We start from the raw sequence: 23,988 nt of genomic DNA on the forward strand, positions 1-23,988 counted from the left end.
AATTCCACAGTAGGAAAGGTTATGTACTTGTCACTTAACTTCATTGCTGAATAATTTTAAGTATGCTTGGCATAAATTGAGAGAAATAGAAGAAATGTTGGTGGAGCAGACTTTCTGCCCCAGATATTTTAATGGTGTAGAATTTTTGGAGGTCTTTGTAAATTCCTCTCTTCTGATGATTCAAATGCTTGGTGCTGCCCACCCACTACCCCATCTCCTCAAAAATTACTTGAAGTGTAAAGATGGAGCAGTCTGATGATTAAAGCTTAGCAGAAGAAATCAAGAGACCTTGTCTTGTAGTCATTCTACAATAAATCTGCAGCGTGATCTCTGGAATCATCTGCAATCTTTGTGTTTTCTTAAGTGAGGGTTATGTAATCTCTTTAGAGTTATATTTAACAAACTGATTTTTAAAACATAACTTGATAAACAGAAGTTTCTAAAGAGTTTCAGACTTTCTTGGCTATCTGTTGAGATGACCCCCAAGGTATTTTCATCTTATTTTGTTCATGTCTGCTTGTTCTCTGCTGTTACAGTCACTAGATTTCCCCGACCCGCATCACCCCTTCAGGATGTGGCCATCATCATTGGAAGCCGTGAACAATTGGCAGTGCTGTTGCAACTTTACGACTACCAGCTAGAACATGAGGGTACCACTGGCTGGGAGACTCTGCTATGGGTAGTAAATCAACTGTGAGTTAATTTCCACCTTAGGATTCCTAAAAATGGTCAAAATTGATAGTTCTTCAGCATGGCTTTGTTTAGCAGTACAAAACATAAAGGTTTTAAGTATGATTGCGTTTAAGAATTACTAATTTTTAAAGAGAAATGGATAGATTTTTTTAATTGCATTCTGGATTATCTTTGATTACAGTCAGAAGATTCAGCTATCTAACAGAATGCATAGATAACTTTTCTGACATTTAAACCCTTGCTTTCTTCAACAGTTAGGAATTGTACAGAACATGTAGATAATTTGATTAGAACCAGTAGCACATAATATGCGTATTTATTAGCATAAACAGTAAATCTATACAAATATAACTGGAAAGAAGAAAAAAAAAGATCAAAGTGGTTTCTAATATTCTTTTTAATCCTGATTTTTTAGGCTACCACAGCTTATAGAAATAGTTGGCAAGATCAATGTAGCATCAACTGCATGTGTCCATGAGTTCTCTAGATTTTTCTGGAGACTTTGTAGGACATTTGGGAAAATTTTTACAAACACTAAGGTAAGAAAGTACTTTGAAATGCTCTACCAAAAAAGTACCTTGATAATATATACTATCCATATTTATAGTATGTTTGAGTATCCATGTTCTATTTGACATTTGTATTTGTATGCCACATACAAATATATATGTATGCTTTTCTGTAAGTACTTTTAAGCCTGATCTTTTTTAAACTGTCTTTTGCATCTTTTTGTTTTATGTTTTTTAGTCAATGAGCATTTCAGAAAGGCCTTCTCATTTTGCCTAATGTGCAAGGGTTTTTTAACTGATTTCTTCAGACTTGCTTTGTGAGTGGCATACAGAGTAGGAGAGATCATTCTAATTCTACTGATTTCTCAATTTTCTTTCTTGAGAACAGCATACTGTCCATTGTTTGTGACACATATAAACACTCCATCCTATACTTGATCAGTAATATAAAATGCATATTCTCTGCTGAAAATAGTTTTTACAGGTTATATCTGAATGTTTTTTTTATCAATGAAGTTTGATAAACTTCAAAGAATTTTATCACTTTTTTTCTCAATACAATAACTTCTGAATACTAATTGAGAAGTTAGTTAATTCTGAATATTAATTGAAAATATTTTAAAGGGAAATGCTAAAATACTGGATTATCTAAAGTAAAATTAAAAAACAAGGTTAACATTCTGTGTGAACCTACAATGTGTAGATTCCATAGGGAAAGTTAAAATCACTCTGGTCTTCAAAAAGCCTCATCTGTAGGTTATCTCTGCAATTCTTGCTTACATAAAAGTGTTTCAGTATTGATGATCACAGCGATGTTTTGGAAGAGAGCACTCCATGAACAACAAAAAAAAAACACACATACAAAAATTATTCCTTTACTTATTTCTTTTACATATAGCTAGGTAGAACTGTAAACCCTGAGGCCCAGTTAAGCAAAGTGACAAAAGACATCAGCTCTTAAAAACAAGAGTGCTAAATGCTCCTACCTCAATGGTAGCTACTAAGTGGGTACTCAGCAGAAATTTTTATTCTCTTTATCATATTTCAAATTGTGGCAAAAGGCTATGTTTTTTAAAGGTTTTATTTTTTCTTTACATGTTTTCGAAATGTTCTTTTCTGGATTTGTTGTCTTAATTTTTTGAAAGTAAATTGACACTACCAACAGCTTTTCTTATGTGGGTTTCATAATCCTTTACGTAGGTAAAACCACAGTTCCAAGAAATCTTAAGACTGTCTGAGGAAAACATAGGTGAGTAATGTTTTATTCAAATGAATAAAAATTGATCTAAGCAGCAGCTGGAAAAAAAATGTTTCTCTCCTGTTCAAATAACATTTTCGCACCACAGTTCTCAAATTTTTCATCTTTCTGAAATATTGAAAATCTCATCTTAATCTGAACAAAACACTGAAGTTGTACACTGTGTGTGTGTAAATTGTAAATAAAATCTCAAATCCAAATACCAGTCGAGCATTATTTTGGCATGCATGTATACGTATATACATTCTTTATGTGTATATATAAAGATGAAAAAATATATATATATATGCACACACTCTTACAATGCAAAAATATTTTACTTTATGTATGTACGTAAGAAAACTAAATTCTTCACTATGTTCCATTAGATTCCACAGCAGGCAACGGAGTGCTAACAAAAGCCACAGTTCCCATCTATGCAACAGGGGTCCTTACGTGCTATATTCAGGTAGGTTTGTTTTTCTGTTTCTTTGTTAAATTTCACATAATACCATACATTTATTCTCCCAGACAAAAACAGAATATATTTAAGAAAACACACCGCTTTCTCTGAAAACTTCTAATGCTCTCATGCTTTGAAGGTAATAGACAAGTAGGTAGCTGTAGGTGCATTTTAAAAAGTTTCCAAGGTAGGTCATCTACTACATTTAAGCAGTAGTCACCAGTGTTAAAACCTGAATTCACTAAATCTTAGTTTCTGACTCTTAGACATTAGCAACTGCAATGTGCCTTTATCAAAAATATTTGGGATGTTCAGTAAATGGGTTCTTGGCTATTTAACTGTGCCCCTTGCAAGCCATAATTTTGCAACAGTCTCTGAAATAAATAAGCAGGTAAATTGCTGTTTTGAGCACAGTTGGAGTCTTAAAATTTTAGTGTTACCTAGGACTAAAATAAACACTCCATAAATAATACTCCCTAATCCTCCAGTACGCAGCAGCTATGGACTGGCACTTACGTGGCTTACAAAACCCTACATCATCTCACAGATGGACTTAAATTTCTTGCAGTGAGTGGACTGTGAGCAATCACAAACTGTCAGGAGCCATGAAAGTGCTCAAGTAATTGGCTTTAAGTTTCTTTAAGAAAACTCTTGTGCAGGAGTATGTGCTTAGTTGATGAAATAGAAAAATACAGTCTTGTGTTTACTTTGAAAGATTCTTGTTCTAAAAGGACATTTTTGAAATTCATAAGAAAATTATTAAATGCTAAATCTAATTTTTTTTCTCTTAGTTTGTCTTCATACCTGTAGGTCATCACAATGACAGCAGTTCTACTGCATTTAATGTTGTATTTCTTTAGGAAGAAGACCGCAAGCTGTTAGTTGGCTTCTTGGAAGATGTCATGACCATGCTTTCACTGTCGCATGCTCCTCTTGATAGCCTGAAAGCTTCTTTTGTGGAACTGGGGTAAAAAATATACAATGGATTTGACTGGTACTGAGTGCATTAGAAGCTTTTACTAAGAGCTCCCAATCTGGCTGTAATTTTATTAACTGTGATGCTTCAGATGAATGAAGAACATCCTTACACTTTTCCTTGGTGTTTCAGAAAATGTAAACATTTTATCTCAAGTATTAAAAATGTAGTGATAAAACAAAACAAAAATATAAGTGTGAAAAAGCTGCTCACACAGAAAAAAAAAAAAAAAAGGAAGCTACAGAAATGTTAAGGTTAAAATAAGAATTCATTTAGTGTTTCCCATATTATTACTGTATGTCCTATGTATGTGTTTGCATTCAGTTCAGTGTTGTAATATACTGAAAAACATAAGGTGTTTTTTTAAATGAACTTGAAAATGCAACCTGTTTTCTAGACAGTAAATGTTACATGTTCTTCAGAATGGAGCAAATGTATCCTTCATAAAGGATAAGAGTTGGAGGCTTAGACTAGTTGAGCAATAGATTCTTGAGACAGTTTTTTGTAAGCAAAGAACTTATGTAGGGTTTGGGGATATTTTTTGTCCTGTTCTTTTGATTGCCCAACTGTTACCTTGTAGTGCAAACCCAGCTTATCACGAGTTGCTGTTAACTGTCTTATGGTATGGAGTTGTCCATACATCTGCTCTTGTTCGATGCACAGCTGCTAGAATGTTTGAGGTAAGTGATACCCAAAATTTTTTAGATGACTTATTTGAAACCTTAGTGTATATATAAAAATAGCGATTTAGATAAAATTGATACATATTTAAAAATTACAGATTGCTTCAAGAAGCTGTGTACTATGTGATGGAGCAGGAAGTTGTACAGTTGTTTCTGTATCTGTTCATTATTCAATAGCACATCTTTCATTAAGCAGTTTGTCATTAGCCACTTTCAAAATGTTTCTGTAGTAACCGTGTATGTGTTCTTTGACCTGCTACTGACTTGGGTTTTGCATTCTGATTATTGCATGCTGAAAAACATTTTCTGATTATGAAAATGCATTTCATTGCAAACTTGTATTCAAACCAGAATTAAATACATTGTCAAATGTGTTTGCTTAGGTCTGTATGTAAATATAAGCAAGCATCTCTCTCCAAGTTGTAACATTTGCTTTTGCTAGTTAACACGTCATCAGTGGCCTAATTCACAAGTTAGTGGTTTTCAATACCTTTGTCTGTATGCAAACAGTCCACTGTATTGTAGCTCAAACTAGTTTCCATTGGTGCCAAATATGGTGGTACAAACATGAATGATTCTAATTTTTACAAAAAAAAAATACATGATTGGCTAAATATACAATTCCTTAATTTACTAGATTGAAAACTTCATCTTTTTATTCTGAACAGATTTTTAGATGTTAACATAGATGTTGCCTTTAGCTAATAGATATGATTTTATTTCTATATCATGCCTTTGTTTTATCAAGTTTTAATTAAAAAAGGCATATACAGGAACACTGGAACATACTCTACTTGCTGAACAAAGAGAATATCTTTTTTTCATTTTTTTCATTCCTTCCTTTTGTTCTAGCTGAATCTGCCATCTTGTAGCTATTTGCAAACACAAATCACAAAAACAGAGCAATTAGTATAACCAAAATCATTAGTTTTCTCTACTACAATTTTGCAGGTCATTGCAGATAAAGCACTAAAAAACGACAAGACCTGTTGTTTGACTTTGCTTGAAAATATCCAACTTTATATTTGTTAATTTTTCCTTGTAAAAAGGAGATGGCAATTTTTGGTCAATGCATGAAAGACTTCAGTTAATACAGGCTGTTGGCTTAGTTGCAGTTTTCTACTCCGACTGCATATTGGTTATTTTTAGGTAGTTCTGCATGCTGCTTGACTGCTTGTTTCCTAATACATTTCAGTTTTTACTAATGCAGAGGCATCTTAATTGAGGACACTCTTCTCAACTGATAGATTTTCATAATGTTTCCACTTAATAGCCACAGCATACGTATTTATACATGGCAGCGTAGGTCAGCTCTGTACAGAGATGGTGATAGTTGGTTTTACTTTTGAAAATTCCTTCATTCAAGGAATTTCTGACATCTCAGAGGTTGCTCACCAGCAAGGCCCAGCAATTCTCTGATAAGATAGATGATAATGACTGGATAGTAAGACAGAAGAGTGTGTCACCAGCAGGACAGCTGTGTGTGTGCTATAAATATTCTGACCAGTGCAGTGGTCTGCAGCAGCACAGAGACCACTGTGATTAATGCCTGCAAAATCACGTTACCAAACCTTAAAGTCTGTTGTGGCCAAGAAGGATGCAGAGGTCTGTGTCACTGCTCACCTTTGGGGACAGGAAGCTTTGTGCTACAATTTCTAAGGTGTACTATGTCTGAAGTAATGAACACACATTGTTCTATAGCAATTAAAAGAGGTTTTTAAAATTTGTGTTGTCTGTCTCACTGTAGCCTTACGTGCTGCTATGTGGCTTTGCCCATCCAGCTGTTTCTTTTGCTCCTGTGTGTTAATGTTTTCTGTCAGTAGTTTCCCATATAAGTGTCGATGCAAACAGATTTGACCATGCTGCTTTGAACAAGTGTGTAGTTGAGTTATAAACTTTGTTGGTCTGTTTAGGTGCAAGGTTAGGAACATATGTCCAGAATGACACTTGAATCATGAAGCATGTTTTGTTTTCTGTAAGACAATGATGCCATTTGCCATGCTTTACCTTAATTAGAAGTGCAGCAGGTCACATAATCATGGAACTGAGATCATTCTAGAAAGTTTGCTAATCACAAAGCGCTACGTTACCTGCAGATTTTCCTCAAAATTCAGATTAGTAAAGAAAAAAGTAAAGAACCTGTGTGTTCAAAATTGAAAACAGTAAGCATTGCTTAACTTCTCTGTATTAGAGGAAGGTCACCATGGCTGAACAGTGAGCTCTGTCTTTAACATCCGTTTGAAGAGTACTCCTAAAGCTGAATACAGCAGCACTTTTTAAGTTGCTGCCACTCTAAATAATCATGAAAAGCATTAGTATTAAAATGCAGTAGTTTGCTAGTGCACTCCTAGTACTATGTGAATTATGAATGTAGGAAGTTGCAGCTTTCCACCCCTGGGTGTTTTGCAGCAGTAATGCTTACGCAGTTTAACAATTCTCTCCCCTCTGCTTCCTTCTCCAGTTATCTGTAATCACACTATGTTCACAGCATGTGTGCACACATGCACAAATATTGCTTAACAAAATCACACCTTTGTGTAGAAGGCTTCTGGAAAGTCAGGTTCCTTCCAGTCTTTAATTAATCGACTTCATGATTTAAATTCAGAGTCGGTAAAACCAGAATGCTCAATCAAATAGCAGAATGTAAAATTCTCTAGTTAGTGTAAATATTTTTTTGCCTGATTTTAGCACTGCATGATACACTACCAGGTACTGCTTTCCCCATGACGCATACAGATCTTACATATTCTCTTGTGACACTTCTGGAGAAAAAGCAGATAATTTACTTTGTGTTCATGATGTAATGTAGGTAATTAGAATATAGCTAAATATTGAGAACATACTTAAAATTTCTCTCAGAAACTACTCACCAAACTCATTATGCCTATCCCCTAAAACCATCAAATACAGGCAGACTTTCTTACATATAAGATGCTTTTCCTTTATTACTAACGCGGATAAAGACAAGCAAAACAAAACACAAGTGTTTGCTGAGGAGGAAAGTTTAGAATCTGCCATTTTCTAAAAATGAGGCTATCTTATAGGTAGAAAACACGTAAAGGGCATCTGCTTCATAAACACAGAGTTCACAAGTGTATACAAATACATATACGGTTGCTACATAAGTAATGTTAAAAAAAACACTTGGAAGTGCCTAAGTGTAAACAACTTCCACATATTTATGGATAATGACATAAATTTCACTGTGATCTCAGTTCTTAATATTTGGCATGTATTGCAAAAAACAGGTCTTTTAGTACTCAAAAGGACTTGGTGAAATACATTTCATGGTTAAATCAAGGATTATTATCCATTTTCTACCTGCATAGACCAGCAAGTATAACTTGGGTTGTTTCACATACAGACTGCTTAGAAGGCTGTTAAATCTAAAATAAATAATGATTGTGGAAAGCTTAGTGGCCTCTGGGAAGATGCTGGTTGGTTTTTTTTGTTTGTTTTTTTAGAAGAGCACATGCATTTGGCCTAACTAAAGAAATCTTATTTTGCATTTGACGGTCCCATACTGTAAGAAAGACCATTCCGTTGAGGTAGAGCAATGTTTAGATTAGACTGTCAAAGTCGAATTGGCATCGTTGTAGTGTTTTGAAAGATTTGAATGATAATGCATAAATTACTTCCTAAACTTTCCAAAGTTTGTGTTTTTAAATTGCTGAAAATAGAGAAAACTACTTTGTGTCATGGAATTTGTCAGGTTTGTGCTGATTGCCAGACCACTTCAGCTTTCTTCGTGCCTTTGCATTTATGAAGCACTAGTGTAGCAGTATTTGCTTAGCTTCTAATTTTGGTTTGCTTTTTGTGTTTTTTCTTTCTCTCTCTTGGTTGTGCCGTTCTTCTTCCCATGATACTGTGCTCGCTATTTCCGTGCATCACCTGTGATAACCCCCCTGCTCCGACCATTCAGCTGTTGGTGAAGGGGGTACATGAAACTCTGGTAGCTCAGAGAGTTGTTCCTGCTCTCATTACTCTCTCCAGTGACCCTGAAATGTAAGTTTCCTGACTGTCTTATACATCTAGCATCCCTCTTAATACTTAGGAAGAAATAACCATCAGTTGTGTTTCTTATTCTAGTTGAGAAAAAAAAAAAAAAAAAGTAATTACTTCTAAACCAATGTAACTTTAAAATCGCCTACCTATAAATAGAAAGGTTTATTGGAACAGCTAGAACTGAACAGAATAAATTTTAAGTAACAATTTTAATTTTAAGAAAAACAGAATACATTTTAAGTAGAAAACTAAATCAATGTCATTTTTGATTTTTATAATGAATCACAATTTCAATTTTGACATTTGCTTAAATCATTTCTAGTAGAAAGCTGCATATTAATGTGCTCTGTAATGCTACCAGCTTTACTATAAAGTATCATCTGCAATATTGAAATGTGGAACAGCCTTGGCAGTACCTAATTTCTGGTAGACAACCATAGCACTTAAATTCCTGGACTATATATAATATAATACTCTGATGTGATATTTCTTTCTAGCTAAGGAGGGATGCTTTGCTAATCTTACTAACAGGTTTATTATCAATAAACACTAGAGCATGAATAGTGTCTTAATCAGTTTAATATACTGTGTGGGTGACTAAAACAAGATAAACCCCAAGAGTCTGCCTGCCCATCCTCAGTCACAGCTAACCCAGTTCTCCTTCCAGTTTACCAAACCATTTTTTATTGCATGTTGACTGGTTTACAGCTGACTCTTCGAGGCATGAGTGAAGCATTAGTTGGCAAGCGGGTTGCTCCGGCCCTTGTAACCTTGTCCAGTGATCCTGAATTGTGAGTTTCAGATTGAGACCTTGAGTTAATCCTGTCTGTCTTTTCTCCTGGTCTGCTTTTTTTGTTTTGTCATTGCTAGAAACTAACGTAACTTAAAGTACTAATTTTTTTTAGTTTTGCTCTATTTTTAATTATTTATATTCTTAATGTTGAATAGGTCTTAAAAGACACCGTTTTTCTCTTGTAGCTCAGTGAGGATTGCAACAATTCCTGCTTTTGGGACCATCATGGAAACTGTTACTCAAAGAGAGGTAAGAGTCCTTTAGTCAGACTTGGTTTGATAAATCCAATAACTTACTATTAATGAACTTGGAGAAGAAAGGAAAAAAAAAAAACTTCTAAATTATTTCTTCATTGTTTGTTTTCTCTTTTAAAATGCTTTCCATTTTTTCTGTAGTCATTTTTGTTTGTTCGTTTCATTTTTTTGTTTGTTTTGCATACTATTTTTATACAAAAAAGCAAACCATCTTTTAACTAAGAAAAACATTTGCTTCTAAATATCAAGCCAAACACTTAAAAAAAAAAAAAAAAAAAAAAAAAAAGCAAAGGGAGAGGCCTGTGCTAAAAGATGGGAAAACCATGGCTAAATATGTAAAACAAACAAACATTTTCTAATACAGTTGAGAAATCCAAATCCACTTTTTCCAAATTAAATAGGTGGCTTCATTTTAAAAAGCTGATTTAGAAAAAAAAAGTCATGTTAGGATTTGATTACCTCTGCATAAATACATTGCACCATTTTAGATTGCTCGGGATATCGTGCTTGGCTTCCAACTACTTTAGAAGGGCACAAGTCTCTTGTAGTTCTTTCATGTTGCTGGTCCTCTGCAACTGTCTCAGCACGTGGTACCCAAGAAGACATGAAAAGACATCACAGTGCAGTAAATGAAATGGCACTTCAGGATAATGTAGATATGCAATTTCTCCTTGTTTTCTAAATGATGAAACATTTGTAGTAAATCAGAATTCTGAACAAGATGGCTAGGATTCTGCTCTAATTATAGAAATACTGTATTTTATTTTATGTACTAGTTGTACAATCGAATTTTTTTGTAAAATCCTTGCAACTTTTTGCAGAGTTTGCATTCTTCCTGTAATTTCAACATACTCTAAAAGAATGCATTTGAGGAAATGTGAGTAAGAAGTCAGTGATGACTCACAAGTACTTGGAAGATGGCTAAGTTACAATTTTGCAGTTTGGATTGCATGTCTATAATCAGTTTGGAAAGCATACGGTTTTGTTCCCGCACAAAAATGACTGTATTCACTGTACTAATTATAATAAACCTTAGAGAACAAAGGTGGTAGCTCCTTCCAAAATGTAGCAGAAAATGTTACTTTAACAACTTTGAGTGCAAATGAAGTATTTGTCATCTTAGACATATTTGTATTTTGTTCAGTTTTTCCAGCCTTTAGTTGAAGTAATCTTTTTAATTCCATTGCTTTTATGAAGCTCATCTATGCATCTGTCTTCTGCAGGAATTTTTTCATCTTATTTAGGTGATATATTACAAAGAAACTAATGTGAACTCAGTTGTCTTTAAAAGAGAAACTCCAAAGATTTAAGTAATGAGGGAAATTACAATAGATAAAAATTGCAAGCAAACTTCAGGAGGAGAGACTGGCTATGTGAAAGCACTCTTTGCCTATAGTTAAAGATAGATCAGAGTAAAACACTGTTAAGTCTTTAAAATATGGAGCTGTATTAAGCAGGTTGGAACATCCTATCAGAAAAGATTGTAAGTGAGCAGAAGGTCCAAGGTTTATCATCTAAAATACAGAGCATTTATAGATGTACTCTGAGCTTAATGTTTCTAACACCTTAATTCTTTGGTGAACTTATTATTTATTTCTCTGGGAACTTTTTAAGCTTCTGGAAAGGGTAAAAATGCAGCTGGCATCTTTCCTGGAGGACCCTCAATATCAAGACCAACATTCTCTACATACAGAAATCATAAAAACGTTTGGAAGAGTTGGACCTAATGCTGAGCCCAGGTTTCGAGATGAATGTAAGTTGCATTGCTGGGAAGATGAGTTCTTCCTCTTCTTGTCCTGAGGCTAATAGTTTGCTGTTGTGTTGATACTGTTTTTACAAAAAAAAAAAAAAAAATCCATGAAAACTCTTATTTTTTAGTGTTTAGGTGTGTCCCTATGTATATGTTTTTTGACCTTGCCAATATAATTTTCACTTGAGCCCACGTTGATGTATCTACAAAACATCAGCATGTGGAAATTTAATTATTTCGAAGCTGAAGGGTCACAAGAAAAGGTCACAAGAAAAAACATGAATTTGCCTTTTCTGATTTACTTAGCATGTAAAATGCTTTCCTCTTCCTCTCTAGTTGGTGAAGATTTCTCTTTCGCTAGCTGATAAGCTGTATTTATAAAATAGAAACATATTTTAGACAGCTTCAGCGACAGGGGAATAATAATGTCAAAATATTTTCAGTAAATTGTTCCTGTTCCAAAGGTGGTACTTTGAGGAACCTTTTTCATTTTAGGTCTTCTTACTACACTGTTATTTCACATTGGAATTGGTCAATTACGCCTGCATGAACAGTTCCATCAGAAGCCATTATTTGCAGCTCTAATCCCACATTGATGCGTGCCGTTTCAGATGTCTGCGATTGTAACCTAACAGCTTAATGCTTAATGCTAAGCACGTCTATGGAAAGCAATTTCAAATACTTACACCAGTGTTTGCTTTTTACAGTTGTTATTCCACACTTGCACAAGTTAGCCTTGGTCAACAACCAGCAGTCCGTGGATTCTAAGAGACTGGATATCGCCACCCACCTGTTTGAAGCCTACAGCGCTCTTTCCTGTTGTTGTATCCTTTTGCCCTTTTTTTTAGGGGAAGTTTAGGTATTAATTCTGATGGGAGGGGAGAAGATTAATATTTGAGAAATAACAAAGTTTGTCTTTGAATGTGTGATCTAAAATATGATCTGCTCAGTATAAAGAGGAGATTTTCACAGCAGGTGGAACTCAGAATCACAGAATCATAGAATTGGAAGGAACCCACAAGGATCATCAAGTCCAACTGCTGGCACCACACAGGTCTACCCAAAAATTCAGACCATGTGACTAAGTGCACAGTCCAAACGCTTCTTAAACTCCGACAGGCTTGGTGCAGTGACTACTTCCCTGAGGAGCCTGTTCCAGTGCGTGACCACTTTAAGTACTTTCAAAAAAATCCCTTGATCTGAACCAGTAACTGTAAAAACACATATGTTTACGTATGGAAAAAACAGTATTGATGTATGAAGGATACGAAGTTACATATGTTTCAAACTTTTCTTTTTTTTAGTTGTAAAGTAGCAAATTCTGAAGTAGCTGTGCTGTTTTCTTGGGTATTGCTGCTGTAGCTTGTCTCTGTGTTCAGTAGGACAAAATTGTATCAGAAGACAGAATAAAATTGTATAATTTCAAAAGACAATCTTTACAGTACCTTAACAACATGATTTCTAGTTATTTCAGAGGATTTAATGGTCAATCACTTTTTACCAGGACTTAAGTGTTTACGAAGTGACATGGAACATCTCTCACCAGAGCATGAGGTGAGCAGCAACATTTACTGTGTATGAGATACAGGTGTCAGCAAGAGCTGAAATGTAATGATACTTAAAACCAGAAGTTAAGAAAAGCTACTCATAAATAGTATCAAAGTATATAACATTGAGGGTTTGGGGGGGGAAGAAATAGATCCCATGACTTAAAATCTGTAAAATTGATTATATCTTCAGGCTGAGTACCCTGAAGAGAAGTATTGAACTGCAGCTAGTATCACAGATGTTCGCAGACTGAATAAAAATAAATGTTTTTACCATCTGTTTTTTTCATTAAAACAATAATATACTAAAATCCGTGGCCACAATGCATCCAAGGAAATGGAAGTGAAAAGTGGTGGAGTTCAGGAGATGAAAGATAATCAAGTTCAGCAAAGAGAAAGGATAAGAAAACATAGTCCTGAAACATGTGGGATGAACTTCATATCTGGAGCACGGCTTCCAGTTCTGGGCTCCCCAGCAGAGAAGAGAGAGTGTTACACTGGAGAGTCCAATGAAGGACCACTAAGATAATGGACTGGAGCATCTCTCCTATGAGGAGATGTGAAAGAGCTGGGACTGTTCAACCTGGAGAAGAGAAGACTCCGGGGGATCTCATCCATGTGTACAAACACTTGAAGGGCAGCTGCAAAGAGGCAGAGCCAGCCTCTTCGCAGTAGCGCTCAGGGACAGGACAAGAGGCAGTGGGAACAAACAGGAATTCAGGAGGTGTCATCTGAACATCAGGAAACACTTTTTTTCCTGTGAGGGTGACCAAGCACTGGTCCTAGAGAGATTGTGGAGTCTTGTACCTTGGAGGTGTGCAAAAACTATCTGGACATGACCTGGGGCAACCCGCTCTAGATGGCCCTGATTAAGAAGGCAGGATTGGACTAGATGGTTTCCAGAGGTCCCTTTCAACATCAACCATTCTGAGAACCCGTGAATCATAAAAAGCAGGTTATAATAAGTAGACAGGACAACATGAGAGCTACCATCGTAGGTGCTCGCAGAAAGCAGCAAAAGCAAAGAGCTATCTAGAGAAACTGGCTTGAGAAGCTTGAAAGTTTTGGCCATGTGTCTTGGTCTTTTTTGTAAGTACCTGAAGATGATGAACACTAGTAGGGGTTGGAATACATAGGGATTAATTCAGCACCTGAAAGTAAGAGAAGTAGTTTAGTTGCGTGCTGGAAAATCTTGACAGTCTGAACACTCCAAGTAATGGAAGAAAAGATTTAGTCTAAGTGTATGAAGGAAGGTCTTTATGAATGTCTTTTCTGAAGGTTAATAGTGTTCTTCAGGGACTGTGTTGTACTTGAGAAAAGTAATTACTGTTCTTTATGTTGGTCAAGTGAGATAATTCAGTTAGACTATATTTTCTAGGAGTCCTAAATTCTTAAACTTGGTAGCAAATTCCCTTCTGGTTACATTTTTAGCCTAATAACCTATAGTCTAATTCATGTTTGCTCTGTATGATATTATTCTATATTAATTATCTGTGGAACGGGGGGGTGAAGGACTTTGAAACCTTATGAGGAAATAATCTGACTTCAGAGGGCATTCAGATTGGGACAGTAGTGGTCTGAGCATCAATCAAAGGCAACTGAACACTCTGTGTTCAGAGTGAGCTGGGAGGTGCGGTGTATATTGGGAAGTCCAGGAACACCTGAAAGCTGCAGTAGGCAAAAGTTGGGTTTAGTTTCATTTTCTTTCTTCTTTCATGTTGAGTAACGAGATAACTGTTACAAATATTAATACTTCATTTTTGTGTAGTCATTAGTGGAACTCGAAAAGTGTAAGGACATTTTCAGTTCTAAAAAGAAAAAAAAAAAAAAAAAAAAGAGCTTATGTGCTTGTGTAGTTCAGTTTGAGTCCTGTAGCCAGAGAAGGAAATGAAAGCTTAAATAGGCTTAAATAAATAAATAACAGATTATTGAGAGCGATTGTCTTCAGGCGTGATGCCAAATGTTTTATTTTCTTATCCCAACGGAAACATAAGCTTTAAAATATTTGCTCCAACTCCAGTGTGCTAGAAAACTCACTATGGCTTTTACTGCAGAACTGGAATTGCCTTGCCTTGCTCCTTGCCCTGACGTGATGCTTGTAGGCACCACGACAGAGATCTCTAAGACCCAGTCAGTTCTATTGCCAGTCTTTCAAGTGAGGAAGTTTAGTCCTAAGTATTCTGCAGAAAACTTTAGTGCTGGAATTGCTAAAGTAAAAGGGGGAGGAAAAAAAACAAAAAACAACTTGATCTATAGTAACCCTGGAAGACATCAGAGAAATGATGTATTAAGTTTACTTTCACATTTCCTTTCCATTAAGTTATCTCTGCACACTACTATGCTTTTTGTTTTTTGTTCCTTGCTTTTTCGTTCATGCATCATGCTGGTAATTACAAGAATTTTAAAACATACTTGAAAACTAAAGGAAAATATAGGGAAGATGAGTGTTTTTAAAAGTTAACTGTTAATAAAAGTAAGGTTTGAAAAAAAGGGAGATAAGAAGATGCATTACAGAAGTGAGTTTGGTTTGGCTCTCTTTAAAAAAAAAAAATAGGAGGGAAGCAGAAGGAACTCTTGAACTCTTGTAACTGGTTCAAAAATCTTTTCTTCCTTAAAGTATTTTGAATGGTTTTGTTGTTTCTACCCCAAGGCATTATCAGATGGTTGCTACTTAAATGCACTTGAAAAACACAGGAGATTCATTTTAAACGGTTCTGCTAGTGTCAAAATTAGTTGGGGAGCAGATTTAGTATGAAGTGTTGATGTAACAGAAAAAGTATCATATCTATCTCTTCCTTATTCATTTTAGGTCATTTTAAGCTCCATGATAAAAGAATGTGAACAGAAAGTGGAAAACAAGACCGTCCAAGAACCACAGGGGTAAGGCTTTCACTTCTCTTTTCTTTTCCTGTGCCTCCAGCATAATGTTCTGTGGAGGATCTTCCAGAATGGTGTCCAAGATTGTGACCAGAAATCCTGCACTGAAGCACATCTTAGGAACTTTAGTTCAGTTTTGGTTGTTTCTGTCTCTCTGGTGTAAAACACAGAGTGACAGACTGTTATTAGTATCATAGTAATGAAGCTCCTGTTTTCCACATGACGTTGTTCTTAGTTTTTGATCCTTAGAAGACAGTAATTGAGCTTCTGTCCTGAATCTCAGAAGGCAGGAGGTGCTTAGTTTAAGTGCTGAAAGCAATGCATGTGGCGGGCGTCTCACATCCCTCTTTCATGAGGATGGCCTGCAGGCTGAAGTTCTCATAGTGCTAAAAGCCTACTCCAGACTGCTGGTTTTGCTTTATTGTGACTAGAGCACATGAGAACAGCTGTAGCATCGTGTAGGTTCAGTATATTGCTCTTTCTAGTCTCGCTTGTGGAAACTTGGGCTCTGTACGTATGAAGTAGGAGCACTCGTGGAAAGGTGGCAGGGGTCACATTCGCAGCCATCAGAAGGCTTTTCTGCCAGGTGAAACCTACAGAGCTGTGCCCGAGGGTGGGCAAGGAATGTACAGGGTATCAAAGGAAGGCTGAGCAAATATGTAAAATAAAAATCTATCGGGAGTTACTAAGTTGACAGACAATGCAAATTCTGGACTCTGCTCAGGCAGAAGCAGTTGGAAAATAAGAGTTTTAAGGAGAGGGGCCACCATTTATACTTGCTTTGCTTTTACTCTTCCCTGCATGTCTGCTTTTGGTCACTGTCAGAGGCAGGATACATGGGCTAGATAGATCCTTGGTCTAATCCAGTACTGTGGTCCTTGTATTAAACATAATATTTGAAGGATAAAGATCGACATTTCTGGTGAGAAGGTAAAGCTGACCTTTCCACAGAGATGTTTGTCACTGTAGCAATCGTCAAATATCTAATTAGTGCTAGTGTGATGACTTCCAAAGGTAGCAAAAAATAGTGTGCACAAAAATGTTTTACTGCTTTTCACTAGGACTGTTCTTGAGGCCATGATAATTCACTTTATGGTGTTACGTGAATGGTATTATATGTATCTGGGCTTGATGGCGATGGTTCTTCAATTCTTCATGATGGATTGATCTTCTGTCATCTTTAAACCACTAACAGGCAAAGACAATTTGGATGTTTATTAAAGAACAGCACAGTGTTCTTTTTGTTTGTAGTCTTCTGTAATTGAATTTTTGTCTTTCCTAGCTCAATGTCGATTGCTGCGAGCCTTGTGAGTGAGGATACAAAGACCAAGTTTTTGAACAAAATGGGCCAGCTGACTACATCGGGTGCAATGTTGGCTAATGTGTTCCAGAGGAAGAAGTAAGATGGGAACAGGAGCTCCCAGCTAACACTAAGATGGACCTCACAGAGACTGGTTCCTGTACTTGAAGTACTTGCCTTTTTATTTCTTCTGTCTTACGTTCTTGTAGTATAATTTTATTCTAACCTCCAAAGATATTTGCACTGCTTTTGAATATCGCTGTGTACCTGTTAATTTTGGGTTAACTGTGGTTGATATAAAACTGAAATCATAGTCTGTACCAAGTCCCTGTTCTGTGTTCTTGTCTTTCCGGCATATTTTTTTTTTTTATATAGTGGAAGGGTTTTGTTTTTTTGTTTTTTATTATTATTTTCTGACAGGATATCAGCAAATATCTGTATTATACATGGAGCTATTATGACGGTACTTAAAATAATGTAAATTTGAAGTCATTGTCATGAAGTAATAAAAGTGGAGATTACTTATGTATTTAAATTATGAAAGAGTAATGCAGATTTTTTTATTATGTTTCTAAAAAGAAGAGGAGGAGCCACCAGCATTTGTCTGTGCTTCTAGGGTTGTTTTTGTAAGTATTGTGCATCTTGAATCCAGAGGAATTGCAGCATCTAATGTCTAAGACTGCTTGCACTGCATCAGTCTGCAGGGAATGCTCATGTTTCAGATGCTTTATGCTGACATTGTAAATGCTGTACAAAATCCTTCAGATAAAATTCTCACATCTGTTGCGGTTTTTGAGGGATGTTTTGTTTTGTTGGAGTTTTTGTTTTATTTTAAAGCACTTTAACAACTAGTTGCACATCCAGAGGCACATTTGCTGAAGTAAAGGCAAAACATGATAAATGAAGATTAACAAATGTGTAAACTACTACAGGGTCCCAACACAGTTCTGCAGGCAGAGTAACCTTATGCAGGAGAAAGACTGCTTTCGTCTTGCATTCATTGTGCAGTTCTGTGTACTCACAGATTTTGTCGTTTAGCTTGAATCTCAGTTCAAATTTCATTTCAGAATAGTCGAAATTATAGTAAGGAGTTTTGACATGCAGTTTCCTTCAGGTGTTAGGTAGACTGCATACATACTTTATGAAAAAAAACCATTACAAGGAGTATCTTGTAATGAAGCGTTTTTCTTAGCAAGGAAGCATTAACAACTAAATCCGTTTATTCTTATGCAGCACTTTTTTTTTTATTTTCCTTTATGTCAATGTAAGCTTCTGAAAGCAAACTCAAGTGCATGCATAAACTGGTAAGATGTGGTAAACTCTAAAAGATCAGGCGTTCTCTGAGACGACACCATTCAGTTGGAAGCATAAACATCTTGAAGGATAGGGAAGCAAAGGAGCGAAGGGAGAAATTGCAATCTCCTGGGGCAGGATATGGATGGCAGCACTTCACATAGTGCCCTCAAGTGGAAATAATAGAGGGAATTTGAGGCTTCTGACTGCTTCGTGTCTGTGCCTGTTGGCTCTGCGTATACGGTTGCCTGCCGTGTTTGTGTTGTGACAGGGCCTGCTGCACACTTGCACACTGCCAGTCCCTTTACCCTTCACTGAACCATTTTTCTTGAGGTTACAGACAGCTCCATGCCTTCTTGTTGCTTGTTACCATGAAAGTATACTTTTAGCAGACTGACTGTGAAATGGAGACATTCCTGAGGAATGGGAAGTGGTGATGTTCCTCTCTATTGTTCTGTTGTCAATAAAAAGTTTTGTATACCTGCCGTGTCTTGCTATTTCCTCTCTTCTCCAAGATGCTGATCACATCAAAACAGCCCTTATATTATGTTAAATACACAGAAATCCTTTAGCCTTTTTTTTTTTTTTCATTCTCTGTACAAATAGTTGCAGTGCCAGAGGTAGCACTGTAGTCCTGAGACCAAAATAATTTTACAGCCAAACTCCTTACAGCAGGGCAGCTGCATGCAGCCTGCCTGTGAGAGTGGTTCGTAGCCCCCACTGAACTTCAGCCAGAGTTTGGAAACCTGCTGATCAGCACAAGCCAAAAAGCTGTGACAGCAATTTAACCATGGGTGATTGTGGCATGAGAGCCTCCTTAGTTTATGAGTGTAAATGTAGCATCTGTAAACTTGCAAAGTTTAGCTTTCGGTAGTCAGCGTTTTACTCCATACTAGCTGATCCAAGGAGGAATTTGACTGAGAAACCCCAGAAAAACCAGCTCCGTTGTCATGACCACTGAGCTGAAAAAAAGTGCTGTGTAGGCAACAACCATCTTGCAGGTAGTCTCCAGGAGTTTAACCTCCTAAATTTCATGTCTCAGTGTATGTTGTTTTTTTCCTTTGGGGGGTGGAGGGGGGTGGTGGTGTTTTTGTTTTCCTCCAAGCAGTGGCACTGTTGCATTCAGCAGTGAGATAGAAAAGATTTAGAGCTCTTAAATTAAATATATTTTTTTTTCTTTAAAATCAACTTGTTTTCTTCCTGTTATTATATAAAACAAGTTGAGTGAACCTTTTGAGCGAAAGCGCTTCACTAAAGCGAGACAGAGGGATAGCCAGCATGGAAAGGAATTCATCCTCAAAGACTTATCTTCAGTCGCTTATAATTTTGCCAAAATAAGGATTCTGTAAAAGACAAAATGTTTACAGAAAAAATGTTAAAAGATTTAAGATCCTGTTTAAAGGATCAACTCCTGTGCTCTTAGACAAAGATGGTCGATGGGTGGAAGATACATGGCTGCCTGGGTGAGTGTTCATGATCTAGATATGTTTTGTGTGGATTAGATACAAGTCGTTATTTGCATGTACTCTGTTCTGAAAGAGATTGTTTTCTAAATTTTAAGTAAAGTAAGTTAATATTTTTTTATATTCTAATCAATGAGAATTAAGGGAGGTCTTTGAGAAAATCACAGAATCATCTAGGTTGGAAGAGACCTCCAAGATCACTGAGTCCAACCTCTGACAACCTAACACTAACCAGTCCTCCACTAAACCATATCCCTAAGCTCTACATCTAAACGTCTTTTAAAGACCTCAAAGGCTTACAGGTGAAATATCTCTGGTGAAGAAGGGGAAAGAATTATTGTATCGGAATTTGTTGCTACGTGCAGATAAGATTTAATAATGGTGCAGAAAAAGCAGGAATGTGGACTATTTCTGTACTCCATGTTGTGATGGTGTTAGGATTTGCCTGTTCTACGAGTTTTAGTGCAGTTTCTAAAAATGGCTATCTTTCATTGAAGGTGTTTTAAGTACTTTTCTGTATAAAACTTGCTGATGTTGATACTGAAATAAAGATGAGAAAGCTTCATGGATTAGAAGGCCACTGTTATGCTGATACAATGGGCTGACTGGCACGGTGTTCATCCTAGACAGAATCACAGGATAACTGATGAACTGCAGGATCGCAGGATCGTGTCAGGCAACAGCATGTCAAGGAAACTGGTTTGTTGGCTTGCTGAGTGTGTTTGGCTGGTATTTCTAGCTAACATTCAGGTCGTGAAAAAGATAGGAGTAGCTAGTTTGTTTTAGGCAATGAAATTGGCCGACAGAGGCATGGAGGAGTGTTGTTTTCCCGTACATTGGCCAGCCAGGTCTTGGATTTCAATAGCATATGGCAATATATCAGGGGTTAGCAAATCTCAACAAGTAACCACTAATGAGTAATCATTTTCCAGGGAAACTGTTTCTAAAGCGCTCTGCCTGTACGTTTGATGCTCTCCAGTATTTACAAGGAAGCTGTACGAAAGGTGGTTCTGCCTACAGAGTTTGTGAAAGACGTGCAGGTCAGTGGCAAGCAGCCCGGTTCACTGGAGGCGCCTGGACTGCGTACTGAGCTTGAACTTGTGTCGTACTTTCAATCTAGTGGAAAGTTTCCTCCAGCTGAAGATTCCAGTTTGTAGAAAGCTCGAGCAGTTACATGGTAGAAATCAGTGACTTGAAAATGTGACTCGTGATCCAGCCTGTTTCATTTCCCAGCACGTGCATTGTGTGCACTCCTCACCGTCTCCCTCACCTTCCACCCTTGGGGCTGGCCTGCACCCTAACCTGCGAGAGGCACGCTTTGGGACACCAGCATCCCCAGCAGGACATCCTCCAACATCTCCGTCCTAGAGGCAGATGCCCTTTTTGAATTCTACTGTTTAAGTCCTTTGTGCATACAAATAGGGCTGTTTGCTGTGGATTTGAGTATGCCCATTCCAAAAATTATGTTGATTGTGATCTTGTGCATTTCCCAAAAGCTGAGAAACCTCCTTCCAGCTGAGGTGGACACCTCACGATGGAGTCCTGCGGTGGTTACAGCAGCTGTAGCAAAGCCTGTAGGATGCCATGTGTCATTCTGCCAGGCCTGTTGCACCTTCCCTTTCAGCGTGTTGTGCAGGGACAGGGAAGCAGCAGCTGTAGTTTTTACTAGGCAGCAAGGTTTCATTTCAACTCAGTCCTTTGCTGAGAGATGAATGCGCTCTGTTGATCCACGGGTGAGTCACCTGAGCATTGTGGTGAGTTTTCAAAGACGTTAGTGATAGTTCAGCACACGGGGCTAGATAACGTGGCAGGATGGCTCTGTCAGGCTGGTGATGGGTGCTGCATGGTGTTTCAAAGAAGTGTTATGGTGCCAGTCCTCACAGTGGGGTGGGCTCTTGGGTGTTTTGCCAGCCTCAAAGACACATCTCCAGGCTGCACAGTAAGTCAGTGCTCTGGGCAGCAGAGGGAAAGCTCCCAGTACTGCCACTGCTGCTCTTGTCCTAAGGATGAACATAGGACTTCAGCCTTGGAGGTCAGCACCAGCGCGAACAACTGTTCAAAGTTAAAAATTCACCACAACGTTTGTATTTCCTTCCAGAAGTATGCAGGCATGGTTATCACCACAGGTGATAACGTCGGTGATAAGCTATCAGTTCAATGAGTGCTTGCACATACTTCAAACATTCGGTGTGTTAGCAGCGGCTAGTTGTGCGCTTGCTCCTTCTGAATGCAGCAGACTTCAGGTTTCTGACAGGCATTCCGCTCTGGTACGTTTCTGTGGGATTGTCAGAAGTGTGTTTGGTGTAACCCACACCATATGTGCCTTACAAGCTTCCTGATAGTTGCTCTGTCATGAAAAATACTGTGTGCGTTTGAAAATCTTAGGCAGATTAGGCAATAGTCTGCTGTGGAAATGTGTACTTCAGAGGAAGAAGACAGTTTCAAGTTGACGGTGTTTTCTGTGTATAGATTTTTTTGGGGGGTAAATCATGGAATTTTTCAATGGAGACCCAGTGAAAGCCTGTCTGGGGATGTGAACGTGAGCCTGTTCACGTGTGTAGAGATGTTGTTTGCATTCGACTGCTGTATCTACCAAAACAGTCTTTATCTTTGCTTTTCAGGTTGAAAATGTCTGAATGACAGGAGTCAAGTTGGCTGGTTGTCTGGGAATTAGTCACTGTTTATCCAAGCTCTGGGAAAAGAGGCGTTTGCACACCACTGCTGAAATTGCTTCATTTTCAGACAGTTGTAAGACTTACAATACGGCACTGACTGCTGTACTTCTTTGACATATTTTTGGCATGCAATTTCTACTTCTCTCTTGCTAGGAAGGAGGTAAGAAGAGATCTGTACTAACAAACCATGCCACTGCTAATTTATCGTCTGCTCTGCTGGTTTGTTTCTGTGGCAGACTTCACAAAGGAAGGGGTCCTGGTATCAAATAGGGTATTTTGAATCCGTCGCACCTGTAAGGCTGCACGTGGTTTTCCATCCCTCTTCTTTAAAAAGAGCACTGCAAAGGATAGCCCAGTAGAGTCTTGCACGTCACAGTAGTGAATGGAAACAGCAGGCACCCAGCTGCCATAAGAAGTTCGAAACTTTCAGATTTCAGGTATTTCATCTTTATTCGAAGTATGTGTTTTGCAAAGCTAGCTGAAAACAAAAACAAAAAACAGTACTTGATAATACAAAATGTATCTTTTCTATAAAAGAAAAGCTGAAAAAAAACAGTTTTGGTGTAAATCTTTGGTTTTTACTTGTGCTGCACGGAATTATAAATGCAATAAACGAAAGAGCATTGATAACACTTTCTCCTATATGTTCTCTAGTTTATATTTCCAAGCATTTGCATTTCAGTTTCTAACAATCTCCTGCAATACATAATTAAGACTATAAAGCACCCAGTGGTGGCTTCTGTGGTTTTTGGCTCAGAAACATAAAATTTAACTCGGAGGAAAACGTCTGAGCTTTCCAAAAGAGGCTGTTTTCAGATAGTGGAAAGGAGAAAAAAAAAAAAAAAAAAAAAGACAGAAAAATTTCAGCAAATACTTCAGGCAAGATTAGGGATCAGAATGAAAATAACAAAGCTGCTGTGTAAGAGTGAAGTGCCTGGAGCAGCTCTGCACTGAGCAGGGCTGGGCTGCCCTCAGCACCTTCCCAGGCAGAGGACAAGGCGTCTGACTGCTGGTGACAGTGAGCTTGCTCCTGTAAATCTGTGGTTAGAGTGAGCAGCTGGTAAATAAACACTGCTCATAGCCTTGGTATTGTGCTAAATGTGAAAAGGGGAAGAGACTTAACAGCTTGTTCTGTTTAAAAAGAAGCATTTCCTTGTGTGTCAAATACAAGCACTTCAAAAAAACGAGCTGCTGCCGGTGGGGAGGTGGCTCCGGCACAAGGATCTCCACTGGTCTCCCCCCAGGAGCAAAAGCCATCCTCAGCATCCTCAGGTACCTGCGGTACCGAGGCCTCACGTGCTGCCTCACGAAGCGCCGGGCGAAGGAGGCGTTGTGCATCACCCCCTGCGCACACTCAGCGCCATGGCCTTCCCCCTGTCCCCCTATTGCTCTGTTCAGCAGAAGGGCTGTGGGCTGGCCAGCCTGTGTGCGTAGAGGCCACGACTCTTCTGGCAGCTCAGCTGGGCTCTG

The 23,988-nt window shown here is 37.7% G+C and overlaps 1 protein-coding gene across 1 annotated transcript in view; it reads left to right on the forward strand.

The window, feature by feature from the left end:
• Nucleotides 1-18,865, forward strand: part of RELCH (RAB11 binding and LisH domain, coiled-coil and HEAT repeat containing) — a 73,421-nt gene extending 54,556 nt beyond the window's left edge. The window contains exons 17-29 of the mRNA XM_032181284.1: nucleotides 537-693; nucleotides 1,109-1,232; nucleotides 2,403-2,451; nucleotides 2,829-2,908; nucleotides 3,763-3,869; nucleotides 4,459-4,558; nucleotides 8,484-8,566; nucleotides 9,545-9,608; nucleotides 11,228-11,366; nucleotides 12,071-12,187; nucleotides 12,829-12,917; nucleotides 15,720-15,790; nucleotides 17,070-18,865. Of these exons, the coding sequence (XP_032037175.1) occupies nucleotides 537-693; nucleotides 1,109-1,232; nucleotides 2,403-2,451; nucleotides 2,829-2,908; nucleotides 3,763-3,869; nucleotides 4,459-4,558; nucleotides 8,484-8,566; nucleotides 9,545-9,608; nucleotides 11,228-11,366; nucleotides 12,071-12,187; nucleotides 12,829-12,917; nucleotides 15,720-15,790; nucleotides 17,070-17,190 (1,301 nt within the window). The 3' untranslated portion in view covers nucleotides 17,191-18,865. The remainder of the gene's footprint in view (nucleotides 1-536; nucleotides 694-1,108; nucleotides 1,233-2,402; nucleotides 2,452-2,828; nucleotides 2,909-3,762; nucleotides 3,870-4,458; nucleotides 4,559-8,483; nucleotides 8,567-9,544; nucleotides 9,609-11,227; nucleotides 11,367-12,070; nucleotides 12,188-12,828; nucleotides 12,918-15,719; nucleotides 15,791-17,069) is intronic.
• Nucleotides 18,866-23,988: the final 5,123 nt, after the last annotated feature.

This window comes from Aythya fuligula, chromosome 2, assembly GCF_009819795.1.
Source record: "Aythya fuligula isolate bAytFul2 chromosome 2, bAytFul2.pri, whole genome shotgun sequence".
Taxonomy (NCBI): domain Eukaryota; kingdom Metazoa; phylum Chordata; class Aves; order Anseriformes; family Anatidae; genus Aythya; species Aythya fuligula.